Source organism: Cygnus atratus, chromosome 3, assembly GCF_013377495.2.
Source record: "Cygnus atratus isolate AKBS03 ecotype Queensland, Australia chromosome 3, CAtr_DNAZoo_HiC_assembly, whole genome shotgun sequence".
Taxonomy (NCBI): domain Eukaryota; kingdom Metazoa; phylum Chordata; class Aves; order Anseriformes; family Anatidae; genus Cygnus; species Cygnus atratus.
Window position 1 is genome coordinate 111,693,638 of NC_066364.1, and position 21,017 is coordinate 111,714,654.

Sequence of the window (21,017 nt, forward strand, 5' to 3'; positions counted from 1 at the left end):
ATTTAGCATGAGAAACTTATGTTGGCTTGGCTGAGCAGTAAGGCATACAAGCAGGTTGATGGCACTGGCAAAATCTATTGTGCAAAGGGATATAGCCAAGTTAGAGTGTGAGGGAGTTTATGGCAATCCAAGCAATTAAAGAGGAAATAAAAGACCCACCGTACCAGGGGTTCATTGAGCTGTGCAGCAGTAGGTAAACACTTGTTCTGGGGTGATGATGTACCATACAGCGTGTTTAAACTGCAAGGAGCTAGCCTTCAGATTGTGTCCTCACAAGAATAAGACTCACGTATTCTGGAGACAAAGAAGGAGAGATACAATTCGTTTCTTGCTGTTCTTTCTTATTTGTATTAGAGGCATCAGGTAAAAAAGGTTACATATTTTATATAGAAGTGATTTTTTATATGGACTCACTGATAAAAATCTAAAAAGCTTCCAGGCGGCAATTTATCAGAGGTTGCATTAATGCGTGTATAGCTAATCTTTCATTCTTTGAGCCTGTCTTAAGTGGGAAACAGCATGCAGGATCCCTGTGTAAGAAATTCACCTTGGTGGTCCATTAGATAAGTCAAATAATTCAGCGCATAACAGGAGGAGATTGATTTTTCTGCGTTGTTTCTGACATCCTGTGTTTGAAAGGAAAGAGAATAACAATTGCAGTGTAAGCCAAACTGTTTTTTTATTCTCATTCTTATTATTTATTCTTATTCTTATTCTTATTCTTATTGTTATTCCAGGTTGTGTCACACTGGTTTGCTGCATTTGAGTGATCATTTGAGCTCTGCGGAGGCCGGGGTGTCTCCTGAAGTTGCCTAACTAAAAGTCAGAGCCTCCGTCACAGAGAGTCAAGAACATAGAGCCTGAGTCACGTAAACTTGCTGTGGCCACGATAAAGATATATCTCCAGCAATGGCAGCAGCCCAAGGTGAGACCTTACTGAGTCGGGCATCCTACCTTAGAGAAATACGTGCTGTAGCAGAACTTGAAATTTTTGTGTTTATTACCTAAGGAGTTAAGGTGCGTGGTCAGCATGGAGTCAGTGTTGCCTCCAGCCTCAGAGGGAGGATTGGGATAGTACTCCCATAGGTTATTACTGTTCTGAAATGGTATCGAAAGCTCAAAAAACTCTTCCCGTAATAATACACTGCCCACAGTCCAGCAGCGTGGGCTTTCTGATCCCTTCTGGAAGACTAACTTTGTAAAAAGGTCAGCAGCTGCTACATTGTTTAGCTGGACAGGCTTGTCCAGCCAAAGGGCTGCAAATACTGACCTTTGTGCTGCTGTATGAAGATCCCAAATGTTTCTAAAAAAATATCCCCACTTTGATATTTCTGTAGTTGAGAGGCTGGGTGTAGAGCTGAACAATGCATGTGCAAAGCCTACTTTGATTTTCTGAAAGATCACTGGGTCTTTCCCCCCTGCACTTCCAAACAACCTGAAGCAAAAAACTTCCAATGGACATTTTGTTCCCTTAAATGCAGTTCTGATATCACAGGAGCCAAATTTTGGAATCACCTGAGAACCCTGCTTCTCTCTTCACCTCTGCACTTGCTGCTGGTGAGGCCACCCGCCATCAAGGTTCCAAGACACACGATCTAAATAGTCATATTAGACGTGTCCATTAAAAAATAAAGAGTGACTTTTACAGAATTACTATTTTAATATATTATCTTAATATATTATTTTAATGAATTATTAACAGAGATCTTAGTGTTGGACTGTCTTGCTGCCAGGCTTTTTGGCTGTGTGTATAGGTGTGCTTCTGGAGGAACAGGCCCAATAAACAGTATTTTGGAAGGGGAAAGACTGAAAAGAGCTGCTTGAGGAAATACATGCATCACTTTCAGAGAAACTAAAGCCTCTCAGGCATATGGGATTCAGTTACAGTGGGGGTGAAGGGATAGAAGGAAGGAAGGGTGGTGGCTCCCCCTGAGGTAACTTGGTGTGCACCATGTCATAAGAGGACATGACACAGCTGTTCCCAAAGAAATTTGAATCCCAGCAGGGCTCTTTTAGCATGGGACTCTCGGTACCTCCGTGCACCTCCTGCTTTGATGCCCCTCATGCCTCGTAGAAGTAACATGCAGGAAAGGCTGACGTGAAGAGCTATGAGGTAAGAACCAAGGGCCAAATCTTGTGCTTGGAGCAGGAGTCATACTGAATTTTATATACCACCATGTCAACCTAACCAATTGCAAAACTGTCAGATAACAAAAATCAGGCAGTGCCACCAACTCACACCAAAATCCTGGCTCAGCAGAAGGCCTCTCTGCACTGCCTGGGGACAACAGCAAGGACAAAGCTCTCCCCTGTAATGCAGCCATGGCAGGCTTTGAGCTCAGCCTCTGAAACTGCAGAGTGCTCATTTTGTTGTCTGTGGATAATCCCCCAAGCAAAAGCTGGATATTGCTCTCTTTTATTCTGGATTTGCAGTTGCAATGCTCAAAAAGGAAGCCCCTCGCCCCCCACCTGCTGCTCATCTGAACTGCTTACACCCGGACAGGCAGCCCCAAGGCGGGGCCACTGGCATTTATTTAGCTCACTGCTGTAGACCATGCCCTTAGTGCCACAAACCACCCTGGAGACAAGTCCTAATCGTCTGGGGGGGTGATTATGGTCAATTCTTCCTCCCCAGACCCCCAGACGTAAATCAGATCCAAACTGGAGAGAGAGGCAGGCACGCAAGAGGGGACGCGGGCACCGCACAGCCCCCCCGAAGCCATGTACAGGAGCAGCTTCCTCCACGAGGTCCGCAAGAAGTACGAGCGCTCGGACGCCTACGATGAGCTGCGGGGCTTCCCCGAATTCGACAGCTTGGCCCAGGCCCAGGGCCTGGAGAACCTGCAGGAGCTCAACGAGCGCTTCGCCAGCTACATCAACCGGGCTCGCGTGCTGGAGCAGCGCAACGCCATCCTGCGCAAGCAGCTGGAGACCTTCCAGTGCATGGACGAGCTGGTGGGCTTGGACGAGGCCTTTGCCGGGCAGAACGAGTTCAACCGCCAGCGAATGCGGGAGCTGGCGTCCGACCGAGCCAAGCTGGAGCGGGAGGAGAAGGATGCCCAGCGCATGCTCGATGAGTACCGCAACAAGTAAGGCTTGAGAAGGGAGGAAAATAGGTAGTGTTTGTTTCTGTAGTTATGTCCTGAGGACAGGTTTGGTCACTAGCTGCTTCTCTTGCATGGGTGATGTCTCTCCGTGCGTTTCAGACTTGTGGCCAGGGACAGCATGTAGGACATGGGGAGCTCCAGCTCTGTGTTTCATGGCCTTTCCAATCAGCCTTCCCTGTCTGTAGCAGCAGGTCTTCCCCGTGGTACCTGTTGGATGCTGGTGCTTGGAGGGCTGTGCTCCGAGCTGCAAAGAGGGAATGGCCCAATTAGAAAGCAAACATGGCTCAAAGTGAGCCTTGTGTCTGAGCAGCACAGAATTAGGAGACCCCAGACATCTGAAACACGTAGGACATCTCCAAGAAACTTATTTACAGGTGTCACAAGTCACCTGGGCCAGTCTGCTAGCCACTACAGATGTGGATGAAAAGAAAGTAATTTTTTTTTTTTCCTGGTATGTGAAAGGGACTTGCCTAATTACCCTCCTCTTTTTCCTTGGATCCCAATAGTTCCGTCTTGTGCTACTTAAGCAATACCTGTAAGAACAGTTTTTCCCTAACCATCTCTCTTTAACATCATTGGCACAATAAATCAAAGGGCAGGAACATTAAGGGGCTGAGGCATCCAGGTGCTTCCAGACACGTGTGGTCCCTTCTCTCCAGCAACAGCCAGTTTTGGCTGTGTTGCTTAATTAAGCGTACAACAAGACTTGGTGAGTGCTGCTGATACAAGGACTGCTCACAGGAGAGAAGGGAAAAATTGGCAGCAGTGTAGAGGCTGAAGTGGAACTTTTCATCTTCCCCACCAAGGAGCGAGGGGTGAACTCTATATAACACACTTTAGTTTAGAAACCCTTCTCACTGACAGTGTTGGGAAGGAGAAAAAATAAATGTTTTCAAGAAACACAGCCTTGGTAGAAGTACTGCTGCTCCCAGGCAGTGCTCACTGCACTCATCAGAAACAGTTTTAATAAGGGAGAGGGTGAATCAGCGGGAGCAGCACCGCGTTGCTGCTGCAGATATACATGAGTCAGCGGAGATTTCATCCCTTGTCTCCGTCACAGACTTTTTGTCAGGCCTTGGCCAAATCACATCAATTTTCAGTCTGATCCTCTACAGATTTCCTCTGGACTAGTAAGTGTCAGACGGTTTGTCCTTCCCTTTTGTTTTTGCAATCATTTTGCACAATTGGAACGAGCCAGAAAGCAGATGCGAGACAATTGATGTGGTGACCATCTGTGTCTTGAGGCCATGGTTTGGTGATACATCGCTCTCAGGAGCCGTACAGTCCTAACACACCCTCACCTGCCCTCTGAAGCTCTGCATGCTGCCCAGCACACACCTCCTGCTCTGCTAGATGGGGCACCTGAGAAGTTCATCAGGAAAATGAGCCAGCTAAAAAAAAATTAAATGTTATCTGCAACCCAGCGCAGCGACCTACCACACAAACGGCATGTGGGAGCTGGGAGCTACAATACAGAGAGAGAAATGCCAAATTCCTATCTCTGCTTGTCATCTGACAGCACAGGACAGCCTGTGCAGGGGTGCTGAGACTTTACACTGGAAATGGTCAGGAGTTCACGACTCAGTGTTAGAGGCTAATAAGCACCTGATGAGGTAGTTTTGTATTCCAGTAATCGTGAGCAGGCAATTGAGCTATGAGCCAGTGCTATAATTTACCTGTCTGCTGTGATACTTGTTCATTTGTTCTCATTACACAGCGTCGGTGAGATTTTGACTAAACTCAGTGCTGGCTGCATGATAGTTAAAAATATGTGCAAACTGTGTAGAAAATACCTTTTGGTGGATCCCTGTGTCCACCTGGGCAGTCTGCTCAAAGCCATCCTGATGGCTATGCTTTCAGCTACTTAAACTCACAAATAGGCTCTCTAAACAGTATATGGGAGCAATAATTGTGATGTTAGGGCCTTGACATGCTCCTGAAGCCAAAATTATTCCCGTGCTCCAGACCTCTCCCACCCTGCTCCATGTTCAGCTGGCAGCATGGTGCTCTTGCTGCACTTGCAACTTAGGGGATTCTTGATTCATTTAGGGACATGAAGCACCTACTTTGGCATGTTGGGAAAAATGAAATCTGTTAGAGTGGCACGTTGTGTACCAGTTATTGACAAATGTCTGGGCTTTTCACTAACGTAAAAAATGTTACTCTTGCAACCCATTCATTTACTCACATTCACAGTTTGGGAAGTAGATTTATAACTATAACCAGACCTTTTAAAGCTACATTTAAACACAGTAGGAGCTGGGACGACTGTGTCTTTGAAATTAAATGTGCACGAACCAGTGGAAAGTAGATCTTATGTTTAAATTTATTTTTAAGTCTTCTGTAGCCACATTCATAGCTTTTCACATTAACATGAATAATTCAGACTGTGCCAGCGGATAATTCTTTCTCTTGAAGCTGCAAAAAGGCTTTGCTAAGAATTGTTTGGATGCAGCTCATAAAAGGGCTAATTATGCTAATTTTATTGAGCATCATTATTACAGCAGCATTACATCTGTCTGTGGGAAAGGACTGTATTTCTCTCTCCATGAGATCCGGAAGGATACTGAAACCCAGGTTTTAGCACCCTTGACTGAACAGGATTAATTAACTTCAGAAATTAAAAGTCCTGCTAATCGATCATTTCATTTAGAATGCATTCAGTGCTAATACTGTGGGTTTTGCCTGTAATACAATTCCCTGGAAGTCGCTAGGCACAGAAATTGGCACTTGGCTCTCCCATCGGCGCGGTGCAATGATGCTCAGACAAGCTGACACGCTCTGGGGCCGCCATGGGGACCCAACACCGATGAGAGGTAATGAAACTCGACAGCTGGGGTGTGCAGAGATGCGGGGACTCCATAGCTGGTGAGCATGGGCAAAGCCATCTTCAAGCCCTGTCAGCAGGGGTTCTCTGCACTGCCACCGCTTCTCTGGTGGTACGGAGAGTTTTATCAGCTGCAGGTGAGGAGGTCCTGCCTCCCTCCATCTACTCCTCAAGAGTGCTGAAGTCTTGCACCATGGCTGTGAGCCACTCAATAGCAGCTTCTTGGTAATGCAGGTAGCAATGTGTTCACAAATCAGCAGAGCAGAGCCTGCACAGGGCTCATCCTAGCTTGCAAGGTATGAAATACAAGCATTAGTAGCCTGTCTGTCATCTTTGTAGGACCAGCATTTGCAGTCTGTGCTCTCTTTGGCACCCTAATTTCTGCTGTTTCTGTTGAGAGGAGTCTAGTGAAGTGCCTCGGAAACTTTTCAGTAGAAAATTTTTCAGCAAAAAAGTTTTGTCTTGGCTTGTGGCAAGCCAAGAAGCTTCTTCCTATATGGCTGAAAGAGTTCAGCAGAGTTCAACAGCAAGGCAGCATTTGTTCCCTCTTTATATTGAAGGCACAGGCTTGACACCAAATTGAGTATCCGGCCACTGAAGCTCACTAGGTGTGTGTCTTGTGAATGTTTTCTCTTTGAAGGGAAGCCAGCCCTTGCACTGCAACAGGGACAAGGTCTAAATAAAAAAGAGCCTTGCCCTGCCCCATCTTTCAAGAGCAAACAGAACCTGTTTGTCAGCTGAAGCTGGGAGAAGTTATTTACAGCATTGCTGGAGCTGTGCTTCCCAGGTGAAGAACCAAGCCTGGCAGCAGGCTCCCCTCCTGCGTGCCCAGTGGTCTCACAAGGCCAGCACCTGTAACCATACAAGGGTTCAAGGGGCTTAGCAAATGTCTGTAAATCTGTAAGTGCCCCAGCAGAGAGCTGTTAACCTCAGAAAGGTGAGGTAATGGGAACCTTCACAGCTCTATTCTGCTCTGTTTGAACCTGGCAGCCCCATCCACTCCATTTCTTTTCCCCGATGCAAAAAACAATGAATAATGCTTTTTCTTAACACAGTCCAAGAAGGTTTATTGCATCCCTAAAACTACCTGACTGGGTGAGGAAGATTATTTTTTTTTCTTTTCAAAAAAGCAAATGAACCTCATGGCTCTGAAGGACCAGGAAAGACTGGCCAGCAGCCATCTAAGAAACATATGACCTCTTTTAAACATCTCCAGTGAATTACTCGAACATGGAAATCAGGTTTGAAGCAGCACAGTGCAGCAGTTTTCTAGCCACTGCACTTACATTTCAGCATCACAGGGGCATGTACATTTCATCATGAGGGCTCTGAAGCACTTCTAAAGGGCCCTTAGCCCTTTTGCGTTGAGCTTATGGCGTGCATTGAAAATCACTTAAAAGCAGTCCTTGTTCCAAGAGAAATCACACATTACTAACTGTATGTGCAGCTGAAGGCTGCCAGGTGGACTGATGGCTGTGTGACAGAGCAGGTATTTGGGTTGTTTGAGAATGAAGGAAAACAGAACTGAGTATTCCAGCCATTGGAAGAATTTTTGAGTGAGGACCCAGGAATCAGCCAGATTGGAGCAGGCCTGAAGGGCATTAGGACTTAGACCCTGGCACTATTGTGGTTTTTTCTCTATTACTAGGAGTGTAAACCCAGCATTACAGTGCTGCGATACATTTAATTTTCACAAGCTGCCACAATGTGCTTTATTCTTTCCCAGTTGCCAGAAAGTGTCTAAGTTAAAGAAGTTTTCCTTGTTGTTTTCCTTGTCCTTTCCTTTTCCTTGCACACAATTTATAAGGTAGAATATTGGTTGGAGGTGAGATACTTAATAAACAACAGATACAAAGGTAGTCTTGCTTTTGAAGCTGAATGTTTAGTTGTATCCTTGGAAGTGAAGCTTGTGTTACTACAATTTGGCAAAAAGACGTTGTTTAATTTTGTTAGAAAGCGGCACTCGGCAGAGGAGGCCTGGCAATTTGTAGGAATGATGATGAAATGAAACCTCATGGGATTTATTTGCTTCTTTGTTTTTCACGATAAGAATTGAAAAGTCCGGTGACCAGCCCAGGTAACATTATGGGATTCAAAAGAAGGGGAAGTTGGGAATCCAGAGCACCAAGTCAAACCCTTTCCTTTGTTCTGCCAAGTTCTTCCATCGTGTTCCTGGTCAGATCCCGTGAGTGAGCCCTTCCTGTTGGCTTTCCGAGTCATGCTGAAAGAGGTGGGAATAACATTGGCTGTTCATTCTTCAGGAGATAAAAAGAAAGGAGATCGAAGAAAAAAAGAAAAAAAAAGTAATACTAATGCATAAATAAATCTTCTGGCCCCGTTCAAGGTTCATATTTCGCTATAGTGTTAAGCATATATTGTGCATGATGGTGCAAATAAAAATGCAGTTTGCAGAAGGATGTGCCACTGAACTTCATTGCCTTTGTTCTGTTTGCAGGTACAGAAATGAAGGTGAATATCAGCAGAAGCTAAAAGAAACCCTTGAACGACTCAATAAGGTAAACCTGGAAAAAAGGAAAAGGAAAGGTCTTCATCTTTTTTTTTCTGTGGTTTCATTTACTACAGCAAGCTGTTCTGAAGTCTGTATGACCTTCTTCTTCTGAAGAATTGCCTTAGTTCTGCAAAATAATTTGGGAATATGCCTCATTTTTTAGACCATTCTGAAATTCTCCTTCTATCTCATAAACCTTCCCCCTATTTTTTGACTGCTTAGGCACCACTGAAATTTTTGCTGGTGTCTAATGCTTTTTTAAGCCTTCAGGGACCTTTAGTTTAATCCAGTCGGGTCACTAAGGGGACTCCATTCTTTCCTATGGTCTGTTGCCCTATAGAATCCTAAAGAGTAGGAGCTGATTTCCCTAAATAAGCACAGTCTTTTAGTTGTAATTACACCCATGGGGGTGTAGATTTTGGTTCGAGGTTTGTGTAAAGCTAATTCTGCTGAAGATGAGAGTTTTGTTTGAGAGAGTTGCTGCTGGGATCAGTACAGCAGTGCAGCAGCTATCTTACATCAGCAAAGACCCGTTTTATTAAGACGTAACAAAAGGGCTGACTTAAAGCAAATTGCAGGTGCAGATGTCAAACTTTTTTCCTTTCCAGGCATCCCTCTGGGCTTCTTTAATTAATGCCTTACTTACCAGTGACTTTCAAACCTGTGGCAAGCCTTCATGACAAGCAGCATCACAGGAAGAACTTCCTCTGCTGAAACAATTTCAGTTTCCTTCCAGTTTGTGTCTGTGGTTCTCTGTGGGAGAGAACTGGGAGAGAAAGTGGAAGAAGGACCATTGCAGAGATAGTATGTATCATCCAAACTGCCTCCTGGGGAAAGCCAAAACAGTTATCTAAATTTGTTTAAAGCAAATATAGAAAAGATGTTATGTTAAAAATAGGAATGGAGGAACAATTGCAATGAAAGGTTCCTTCTTTATTTCCTTCCCCTGTTTTGTTGGCTTTTGGCCCCTTTCTCCTGAGTAAGCTCAAGTGGAGCTTTCTGTTCTGCTGATACACTGTGCTGTTGTATTATAAAGCATCAGCAGTGAAACCAGTCTATTTGAAAGCAAGGGAAAAAAAACAAAAAACAAAACAAAAAAAAACAACAAAAAACAAACAAACAAAAAAGTATTTTCCCCTTTGAAGGAACATCGGAAAGCCGAGTGCTGCTTTTGCTTATTACATGCAGAAATATTTGCTTACCTAGGGGCCTGGGGGCTTTTTTGGCTCCCCACAAGCCTCCTAACATCCCCATTGTTGTACTGATCTTCTTTTCAATAGGACAGCAGAGGAGTGCAGAAAAGCAGTGTGCGTTCGTGATGACTGGCTCCAAATGTGCTGGTCTGGATTAGCTGCTGTCTCACAAAGCAGGGAGATGGCTCTAGAGCACAGTGGGTCCATGGGTGGCCTTCGAACGCGTCAGCAAGCCTGGCTGGGAGGCTCGGCAGCATAATGAAACAGCTAACATCCACACATTTTTGGAATAGAGCATGCTGTGCATGTAAAAAAAGAAAAATCCCCTTCTACCAGTCACATGCTGCGCCCATAGATTTTTGTGCTTTATTTTCAATGCACGATCCACTCACTGAGGCATAATTGCAGGTGGTAATGACGTACGTAATTTTAGAGGGACATGTTTAAATCCTTTTATTTAAAATGTCTGGCTCTTAAAATGCAACATCTGGGGTGACACTCACTGAATTCTCCCTAAAATTTTCCTTTCTTAAAAAAAATGGGGGCTGGGGAGGGACCACCAACCCTCCTATTCTGGTACAATGTCTTAGAGCTCAGTAAAGACTTTACAGCTATAAAGCATCATAGTCAGAATTTGTACCCACCAGTTTCAATTGGACAAACTACACAGTCATTTCCAGTTAGGTCTTCTGTTAAGTACATTGAAATTTTCTTAGAAATAACAATTGTAGCAACGTCCGAGCTACTGTGAGCAATGCAGATTGTGAAATTCAGACTTCTTGTTCTGTTCTAGTCTATAGCACCGAGGTCAAGTTGACTCTTTATATATATATATATATATATATATATATATGTAATTACACATATATGTATGTGCATATGAATATAATAGAAACTTCTGCAGCAAAGTGACCTTTTTGGGTCTTACTCATCTGTCATTTTTAGTTCCAGAAATGGGTCCAAACCATTTGTGATTTGTGAGAACACACCAAAAGGAGAAGTGAAAATAGTTTGGACCAGTCTGTTTATTTCATAACAGATTTTTTCTGGGAATAGTAAAAAGGTATCAAGATACTTTAGGTCTTATCATAAACACTGGAGAAATCAATGCCTTACTCTGCTGATGCCATCCATTTAAAACTCATGCCCCATTGCAAGATTTAGCATCACACATTGGTATTTCATAGTGTATCGCTTGTCTCCCAGCATTCATAAAGCATATGGCAAACGTATTTTAACACTGCCAATGCTAAACTGCATTGTACACTATTTGTGCAGAAAAGCAGGGTGTGCAATGGGAGAACATGGTGTATAAAGTGCCTGTTTGTTGGTTTCATAGCCCTTCTGTTGTCCCAGTAGGCTTCCCATACCCGTGCAGGTTGCTGCACTCATGGGACGATTCCACGGGTACGTGGCACTGCAGCTGTGGGTACTGAGACATGTCTCTGCCTTGCAGGAAGCGGATGAAGCGCTGCTGTGCAACCTGGAGCTGCAGATCGAGTCCCAGTTCCTGCAGGATGACATCAACGCCACGAAGGACAGATACAGGAAGGTAACCGGCTGGATTTGCCATCTCTTTCAGGTCTTTCTTCTGGACACGTGTGAAGTTTTGCCCTTCTCCATGGTCTGTTCCAGTGGCCAATTAAAGCACATTCAGTTTGTGTTTTAGTGCATAAATGCAGCACTTTGTATATTCAGTGATCACAACGCACTGCAGTGGGGGATGGATCCCAAGGGCTGGATGGCTGCAGGTGTCCAAATTGACTCACTCAGGGTTCAACATAGACAGCTGTAGCAATGTTTTGCATTTGTTGACCTGTTATCATGATTCAACACAACAGGCTGGTCAAGCTGTCTTACATTTCATGCTAAGAAGCTCTTGCTTTCATAAGAGAGGGTTTCCTGATCTTCTGGGTCAGCATTCCAGTTAATCTGTGGCCATAAGCCTGTGGCCAGATGATTAAGCTGCAGCCAGCTTTAATACATGCAGCTCACTTCTCCTTCTTGGGAGAGCTTCAGGGCTTCATACCAGGCCAGGGTCCCATCTTTGCCACTTTTAAAAGGAGAGGCTCACTTTTTTGGACCACATGCAAAGGTATCTTTTGGTCCTTATTTTGCAAGTGTCCTGTAAAATTGGAAATTACATAGTCTTTAAGTAAGGCTGTGAAGTATATTGTCCTTAGACAAATGCCTGTAATGTATCCCAAATGTACTGAAACTCATAGCACCTGCAGTTGAAATCAGGCCTAAAACCTTGTGGGAAAAATAAGTCTTAACATGATCTGAACTTCTCTGTGTTGAAAGAACTAAATATCTAGGAATAAGCCCCAGAAATGTAGAAAATTGCAGGAAGCACCTTGCTATGACAATTGCTGATGAAAATGTTTTTTACTTCACCCCAGAACCTTATGGAAATCCAGACCTACGTCAGTATTTTACAGCAGATCATCCAGACAACCCCTCGCGTGTCCCCCATAACCACTGGTGTATCTGAGGTAAGCACTGCTGTCAGTAAACACATACTGCACAGTCTGTACTAAATAAAAAAGGATCTACGTTTATTCTTAAAGCCTTACTGATCCTCTAACTACTTAGCTGAAAACTGCAACAACTGTGATTAAATACTGGATTCTGAAGAGGAGAGAAAACCTAACTGTAGCTTTGGAAAACTGAAATGGGCAGGAGAAGAGGCACTGTGTTAGTCGGGTGCATGCCAGCACGGGTATCAGCCCCAGAAATGGCTGGGTCAAAGGTGGTCGAGTAGCTGTGCCTCCTGTCTGAGGAGGAGCTGGCAGGACGTATGAGTATTTGCAGAGAGTAAATCTTGTCCGGAAGGGGCAGGACGTGGTAAAAATTTGTAAATAAAATAAATTGCTACGGACAGGATGAAAACTCGGTGATTCTTGCCAATGTGAGTGGCTATGCTCACATTTATTAGCTGGAGGAAGATATGAACAGCTACATCCATAGGGTCTAATTTCAACATAAGCCATACTTTTACAGCACTGCCACATGATGTCTTTTATTCTTAAAGTCATGCCACAAGGCTTTTCTCGAGGTTCACTGATGAGCTTTCTATATGTCTTTTGCCATTTTGTAATTGCCTTTATGGTTTATTTTCAGTAGCAATTTCTTTTGACTGTTTTTAATACAGTGAAACTTACATTCCTGTACACATTGTTTTCTTCCAACCAGGAAAAACTGATAGCAGAGAGGAGGATCCCTGTTCTACAGAGCCAGCTGGAGGAATACAAGAGCATCCTCTGCCAGCTACAGGCACAAAAATACAAGCTGCAGACAGAGGTACTGCCATAGCTAGCCATAAACACAACCACGATTCTTTAAACTCTTCTGTTTCTGTGGCCCCGTGGTAAAATCTGAGCGGCCTTTAACAGGGTTTTGGGAACACAGAGGAGTTGGAGACCTGGAAATGTGTTTTCCTTTGAGTTTTCCATCTTTTCCTGCAGATGTTTCATTCTCATTCTCTTGGTGGCCCAAATTTTTGGGTTTAGATGGCCAGGCAGTGCTGTGCAGTGGGTGTTCTGGCCACAATGAAGCCATTTCAGCTTTAGTGGAGCAGCTGGTGGGAGAAGGTTTCCACATCACAACTAGATTTCTGTGGGATGGAGTCAGCAAGAGGCTGTGGATGCAAGGCTGGTCTCACTGAGGTCAGGCTGGAAGTTGACCCCATGAAAAGTGATAGGGGATCTTCGGGGCTCTGCCCAGTGCTTCCCAACAGTGCCACACTGAATGCTGAGCTTGCTGTGAGAACGACTGGGTAGACTTGGTAATCAAAACTGAATGTCCTTTGACACAGGTGTCCAGCTATGTTTGGCACCCTGCATTCATCCCTGTCACTAACGAGCAATAAATTAGCACCTGTCCTGTGCTTAGAAACTACCAACAGCAAAAACATCTGCTTTCTGCCAACTCCTGATTTGCAGAAAATGGCTGCCCATTTCTTATTGCTTATTCATTTTTCTTATTGCTCCTGCACATCTCCCTGACAAGCCTGCCGTAAATCAGCCTTCCTTCTCCAGCCAGTGTCTGAGTGAGCAGTGCCAAGATGCAGGAGGCGAGGACAAAGGAGGCAGGAGAAGGAGTAGCAGCTGAAGGCTGCACTGAATAGAAACCAGCCTTGTAGGATTGCAAATGTCAGATCTACCCTGATGCAGCTGAATGTTTTCTTAGCAGATAAGGTGGGAGAATGACCACTTTATACCTTCCAAGTGCAGCTTCTTTTGTGCCCCAGGCTGTCAGTCCTCTGTATGTGTGGGAAGGGGTGATATAATGGCATAAAATACCTTGTGGTGGGATTTTGGACTCCTCTAGATGGCTGTGGCAGCAGCTCTAACTTCTTGGGCGTAACTTTTCTCACTAGGGTACATACAGACAATGGTACCCCCAGGTCTTGTCCTCAGTCTCTTACTCATGTCTGATGCTTTGTTGGAAAGGACAAGTGTGCTCCAGCGAGGGCAGGAATCAATTTAGTGACAAGTGAGATCACAAATCAATATAGAGGCAGGAGGAGAAAATCACCCTTCTGCTGGCAGATGAAGAGATGTGCTCTTTGGGGAATTAATCGTGCTGCTTTCAAAATGAAATCTTCGTGTCCCATTTAGAAATAATTTATTAATTGATTCCTTCTCACACTTTGAGATTAAAAGAGTGAAATATATGAGTGGAAGGCAATGACATGGTTGCTTGTGACAGCAAAGGCTGGATCTGATGATGGAGTTGTCTCTGACAGCCTTTGCTCTCCTGTTTCTGAACACGACAACCACGTGGCACCCAGGTTATGGATTCCACCTTGTGACCACTGAATGCAGAAGGGGTCTGTACACCTGTTGGTGCACTCTGACACCACAGTATAAACAAATTAATGCCAAGGGACTTACCTCCTAAATTCAGGCTCTTAAAAGGTTTTTGAAAATCTTGCCTGTAACATATATGGATCAATCAATTATTAAAGAATCCATTAGCCAGTTATTGTCCCATTAGCTTTTTGTCTTTTTGTGAATGCATCTCTTTTTTAAAAAGTGTTTGAAAAAGGAAAAAGAAAGTCCCAAGTGATATAGAAACTATGATAAATAGCCAAAAACCAGCAGATTAAAGCAAGAGCAGAATTACACAAATAACTCACCTGTAAATCCTGTCCCTTGCTTTTGCAAGGAACTCATGCCACCTCCTGGTTAATGTGCACTCCAATGACTGCTACTTAGGCCTTACTGCACAGTTTTTTGTTTTTTTTTTTTTGTTTGTTTGTTTGTTTTTCCTACAGTCAAAAAGCCCAGGAATTAAATTAAAAAGGGTAGCTTTTTTTTTTTTTTTAAGTAATGATCCTTCCTTATCCTCCAGTGCTTGGTCTGTGGACCACAGTTAAGGAAGAACAGGTTTTGCCCACACACATTTTCCCAGCTGTTAAGCTCTTTCTGCCTACTCAGAGATGAGAGACGGCTCCTTTTTCTCTTAAGACTCTGCCCGCTTCTCGCAGGCTGTCCACAGTGAGCTGCAGTTCGTGCAGTGAGATGTCAGCCAGCCCCATGCACACGGGGAAGGAGATATCACACAGCTATTTCCCTGCTTCAGACTGATCTTGTAATTCTTACTGTGTAGCAGGAGACTAGGGATAGACGAGGGGATGGGGATGTATTGGTTTTGAATAACTAAACAAACGCAGTGAAACTGTAAGTCAGCAGCGCAGCATCACACAGCTCAATAAAGCTGTTTATTAGCAGTTAATACCTATTAGACAAAATACCTGTTAGGTGGGGATGCCAAATAATTTAGAGCTGATTCTTTTACTCACTCACTCACTTTGTTTACCAGACAACCATGCTGGAGCAAGCGATTAAAAACACACAGGAGAGTTACGACGACGAAATTCAGCTTTACAATGAGCAGATTGAAAACCTCAGGAAGGGGATAGAAGAAGCTGAGAGGACCTTGGAGAAGTACACGACCGACTGCCGCCAGCTGGTGATCTACCAGCAGTCCCTAGAGAACGAGCTGGAACGCTACAAACGCATCATCGAGAACGAGGACAGCCGGTAAGGGTTTGTACGCTGCCAAAGGGTCTGGTGATCTCTTCCATCTCATTTGAAAAAATGTCTGTTCAAGGGCAAATGTCCTGTAAAGCAAAGCACTCCTCACAGCAAAGCCACTCTTCAGGCAAGGGAGGAAAAGGATAAAGAAAAGTGCAGGTTGTGCTTAAATCTGCCGAGGAGCACTGGCTCCCTCTAATGTCACCCATCAGCCTCACAAGAGGAAAGGAGCTGGGCTTTCACAGCAGTGGCTGGTGCCACTTGCACGGGCTGGTGCTGCAGGGCCAGATCTCTGCGTGCCCAAACCACTGCCCTGAGTCATCCAGAAGATGCAGGGAAGGACACTAACTTATAGCCAATTCAGTATTTCACACGTGGGCAACAGATTTTTAATCTAACTTCCAGCATCTCATTTTGGACAGTGTTTTGATCAGGAGTATCCCATTAGGGTAATTCTCAGCACTGAAAGTCAAGATTTGGCTCTTTCTCCTGACTGCGAGAGGAGCTGCAGTGCTAAGCTAGACACAGAGATCTAGATATAAGTGTCTGCATGGTGTGTATGTCCTCCCTCCAGGCAAAAATCTTCTCTCAAGTTCTGGCAGAGCAGACTTGCACAGGCCACAGATATGGTAACTGGCTTGTGTGTAATCCAGCCTCTCATTTTTAATTTTTAACCCTTAATATTACCAACTCCTCAAATATTTTCCAAGAAAGACTGCTCAGTTTTCCTCTTGCCCTTTTGAAGTCAGGCATATGCAGGTGATATTGTAAATGCCACCAAATCTCACGTTTTACTGGCCAGCATTTACAAGGTGATGGTGTCATTTGGAGAATGCATCCTGTGATGCTTCCAAAGAGGCTGTGTTGTTCAGGAAGGATTTGTCAGAAAAATCACATCCATTTCAGATACCTCAAAGAGAAAAATCCCCACTGTAAAGGTACCTCTGAAAAGCCTGGCCATAGGAGAATCTACATTTTACCACTGGAGCCATTTTTTTCATTTGAAATAAAGTTATTTTCATGCTTTAGAAGTTAAATAACAGATACAAACGTATGTTGGAAGCTACACACTAGGGCAAAAGATGGTGTATTTCTCTGAGAGACTCAGCCAGCTCCGGGGCGAAAGGCAGACAGAGCCACCTCACTGCAGAGTTCACTGAAGTGACTGACTGAAAGAGCTGCAGGTGCAGCTTTGCATCCCATTTGTAGCACTGGACTGGAAGTTGTTGCAAAAGCGTGTATGAATTGAAGCAAATTTTATAGGCCAAGACTTTTTCCGTACACTGACAGGCTCAAAACACACACGGTCTGACTCACCTTGTGGCTTCTGATTCCTCTGTTGAAGAGGAGCTCTGCATGAGACTAGCTTTTTATCAGTATCTTGAATCTTTATTTTTTCATGACTTAGAGACTTATTAAGTCTTTTTTTTCCCCCCACAACAAAGGGAGACACTCTTAAAAGTCATAAAAGGGAAAACAAACTGGTGCCTGTTGATGTGTGCTGTCTGCTTTCTCCCTCACATCGAAATGTACGGCCGCTTCCTCCGGGGCACACCCCTTGGTTCCCGTTCTTGCTGAGGTACAAGTGGGAGGCATAGGCACAGCTCCTGCTGACCTACAGGTCTTGGCAGGCCTGGAGTGACTGTTTGCCATCCAGAATCTCCCCATCCTTTTTAAGTGCTGTGGTAAAGTACAAACCTGTCGCTGTGGGTTTTTATTACCTGTGTACTGCTCCTGACTCCTGCTGATGGAAGCCAGCCTGACTCCTGTGAAGGTGCTGTGGCTGTACTGATTCCAGACAAGGAACGGGCTCCCGTTGCTCTCTTTAACTCCTCACCCAGAGAAATACATTTCTTTAATCTCCATGTTTCATTTTGCACGATTTCACTTGCTCCTGATGGAAATGAGGGGAGAGGTCTGACCGATGCGCGTCTTCTCTGGCAGGTTAAACTCTGCTATAGCAGGAACGCCAGTCACACTCTTCACGCAGATCTATAGACCTGTCCAGCCTCAAGCTTCGAGGGGAAGAGGTAAACCTGTGCCACGTCTTCCTGTGTCTGTCAAGAGCAGTATCACTGTAATTTAAGCTGTTTTTTCATTTGTCTTCCATATGAACACCAGCCGCGACAGCCTGACTCAAGGCTTGCTCAGTAAATGCAGCAGTTTTGGCTTAGCTCAGCTGGCATTGGGACAAGCTGTCAAAGGCCAAAGCCACAAGCAAATGTTTTTTTTTTTTGTTTATTTTTGCAGTTTTCTGCTTATGCCAATCGATAGAGCAAAGTCAAATGCAATTGAAACTGTGCAAGGAGCTGGGGTATATTTTGCTGGCTTGCTGCAAGTTGTTGTCCCACACTTCAGTCATGTGCAGGCAGCATCAGGACAGGGTTAGTGCGGCGGGCCGGCAGAGGACACTTCTTTCATCCTGTTTATGGCCTGTTTTCCTCTGGATGGGGTGCTTCCTCTGTGCTGTAGGATTGCCTGTTAGAGTCAGGATGCTTGTTCCATTTCCTAGTGACATGGGAATGGCCAGGACTAAACAGAGGGGATGGCTTAACAAAAAGGGGAGTTTGTTGATAGAAAGGGGAGTTTGTAGTTTGTTACAGCACACAGCATCGCTCACTATAGCTTAAATCTAAGGTTGCTGGGTTTTTACTGGCAACAAACCACCCCTGAGACTGAAGATACACTGTCTTTTGTTGAATTAGGGCTGGGTTTTTTTTGGAGTGCAGGTGTAATTTGTCTAACTGTCCTGTGAAATGTAGCAGTTTTAAATGGAATGGGCCTATAAGGCATGAGGCCAAATCCTCAGCAGCTGTATATAACTGCTGTCCTGCTGAGGGTTGTTTTATACCCGCTGAGGATTCGGCCCATCTCGAACCACACCTTTGCGTGTTGCCTGCAAGGCTCACAGGGCATCTTACGTGCCTGTACCTGTGACACTGGCCAAGCACAGCTGCTTTGGGAAGGCATCTTAATATTCATCTGTCCCCATGTTCCTTAATTCCCAGAACCAACCTCTCTGCCTCCTCTGCTCTAGCTGCTCATGCCATGGATGTCAGCAGCCTCCTTGTGCTCCTGCTGCTCCTGAGCTACGACAGGGCCCACGGTTAGTGACAGGCGCAGGAAATCAGAAATAATGGCCGTGGGCAGAGGTTTGCCCTCCCCTTGGGCCTGGATCTGAGCATCAGAGGTCAGAGAGGCAGCAATGTTGCTCTGCTGGCTGGGTGGCTCCCAGCTCCGCACCCACTGCTGCTCGCTGCTCCCTCCTGATCCGCCTCCCTGCGTCTGCCCCCACCCCAAATGGGCAGGGGGTGCCTGGCTTGCTCTGAGTCCCACTGGGACCCAAAGCTGAGGCGTCCCCCTGCTGTCGGAGGCCCTGCAGGGGACACCCTCAGAGCCTGCCTTTGGGAACACGGGAGGAACTGGTGCTGGTGCTCACCTTTCCCTTCAGGCCTGGACTGCTCACCCAGCCGCTCTGCACGCAGTGGGAAGGCTTTAAATAAGATTTTTGGGTTTCCCCACACTCCCCCAAACCCCTCGCAGCTTGTGGAGCTGTATGAAGCCAGGCAGTCTTTTCCCACTGACTCCCACTGTTGGGCTGGTGCTCTGACTTTGGGCATGTGGCTTCAGTCTCTGTGTCAGGAGACGAGGTTTGCTGTCCAGCTCAGGGAGCTGCCAGGATGCCTGGGAGGACGGTGCTGAGCCCAGCTGCAGCAGCAGGCTCTATGTGCTGGTGCTGAACCCTGGTACAGGCCTGGCGACAGGGGAGCGCGCTGTGCCGCCGCCTTTTGTGCTGCAAAGTCGCCATGTCCTCGCGCTGTGTGTGGAAGGGGCTGTCTCAGATGTGAAATCGCTGCTTGGCTGAGAGGGGCCGGGTAAAGAAGCAGCTGTCCAATGCGCTAGGGGAAGATGTGCTCACATTTTGCTGCCTTCAGTCTCCACCTACGGCAGTGAGGGTGAGGGATGGCTTTAGCGTTTGCAGCAGCTGTGCTCAGCACTGTTTGTTGTTTGCTTTGTTTTCATCTCCCCTAGATATCACCCAGGCTATGCAAGAGATTGCCAGTGTAAAGCCCAGACAAAAAGCGCTGACAAAGAAAATTTTCAGGAAAAAGGAGATCATGTCTAAAGACATAACCGATGGGCTCTCACCTGAAAAAATGTATGGAAGAACTTTGGAAGTTTTTGACCAAGATCAGATGGAGTTCAGGCACGAAGGCTCGGTCACATGTGAACCTGGGCAGGAGGGATTAAAACTTGTTGAAAAAGAAACAGTCCCAGAGGATGTACCTGATGGAGCCCAGATAAGTAAAGCCTTTGATAAATTGTGTAACATTGTGAGGGAGAAAATAAGAGTTTACAAGCGACCAGAAGCTAAAACTGATTCCCATCCTAAAGGGCGTTACGTGCTGGTAACAGGGGAGGGAGGCTATGAAGAACCTTGCTTCTTGTCCTCCTCCATCCCGGCTGGGGGAGGGATCACAGTTTCTACCAGCAATGGGAAGGTGACAATCAGCGGTGATGTGGAGCCCATACCAGAGCTGCCCGAACCTACTGAGCCATCAGAAAAAAGGGATGTCTGTGAAAGGAGGGAAGAGTTTGAACCCCAAGATAAACTGAAAGAGGAAGAGAAAGAAGACATGTTTGAATGGGACAAAAGAAGAGGAAAAATCGAGCAAGTCACAAAGTATCCAGACGTCTCTGAGCCTGAAACAACTCCTTCCCCTGGTCCCATAAGCCCGACAGAGCCAGGAGTCCTTCGAGAGACGGAGTATGACCGCGAAGATAAGCAGGACCTTCTCTTCAGGGAAGCAGGCTTGCCTGGCTCCATGAGCTATGAGAAGGTGGAGGTGGTGGAGTCCATCGAGAAGTTTTCCGATGACAGAATTCAGACGTATGAAGAAACAGCAATGATCGTGGAGACAATGATAGAGAAGACAAGCAAGAAGAAACCGGGTGACAAAGGCTCTTAAGTGACACGCACCGTCGGTAGTCAACTTGTCTGGCATAGTTATTAAATGATGTATTCTTTTTTCCTGACCGAATGATACAGTAGTGAGAGTTTTGCTGTTTGGTATGGACCAGATTGAGACTTTGATGGCAATCCTGTCTGATGTATGCTCGCCTTTGGTGTAACGACTGTGAGAACGCTCCAGGACAAGGAGCGGTAGGCACATTCTGTGTGACTTATTTTCACGATTAGGACAAGTTGAAATTAATTACCATTACAGAGTTGCCTGGCTTGCCAAAGTATCCAGGGCAGGTTGCCAGTGCATATTCCCCTACTGCTCCTCTAGCTGCCATAAGATTCCTCCTCTCTCAGCTGCAAATGTTAACTTG

General features: G+C 45.4%; 1 protein-coding gene across 1 annotated transcript; it reads left to right on the forward strand.

Annotated features, from left to right (window-relative positions):
- Positions 1-791: 791 nt before the first annotated feature.
- On the forward strand, positions 792-20,650 carry BFSP1 (beaded filament structural protein 1). Its single transcript, XM_035553006.2, has 9 exons — positions 792-925; positions 2,636-3,089; positions 8,390-8,450; positions 11,093-11,188; positions 12,039-12,131; positions 12,832-12,939; positions 15,466-15,686; positions 17,625-17,710; positions 19,713-20,650. The coding sequence occupies exons 2-9, from the start codon at positions 2,722-2,724 to the stop codon at positions 20,648-20,650; spliced, it is 1,971 nt and encodes a 656-aa protein (XP_035408899.1). The 5' UTR covers positions 792-925; positions 2,636-2,721.
- The last annotated feature ends 367 nt before the right edge of the window (positions 20,651-21,017 follow it).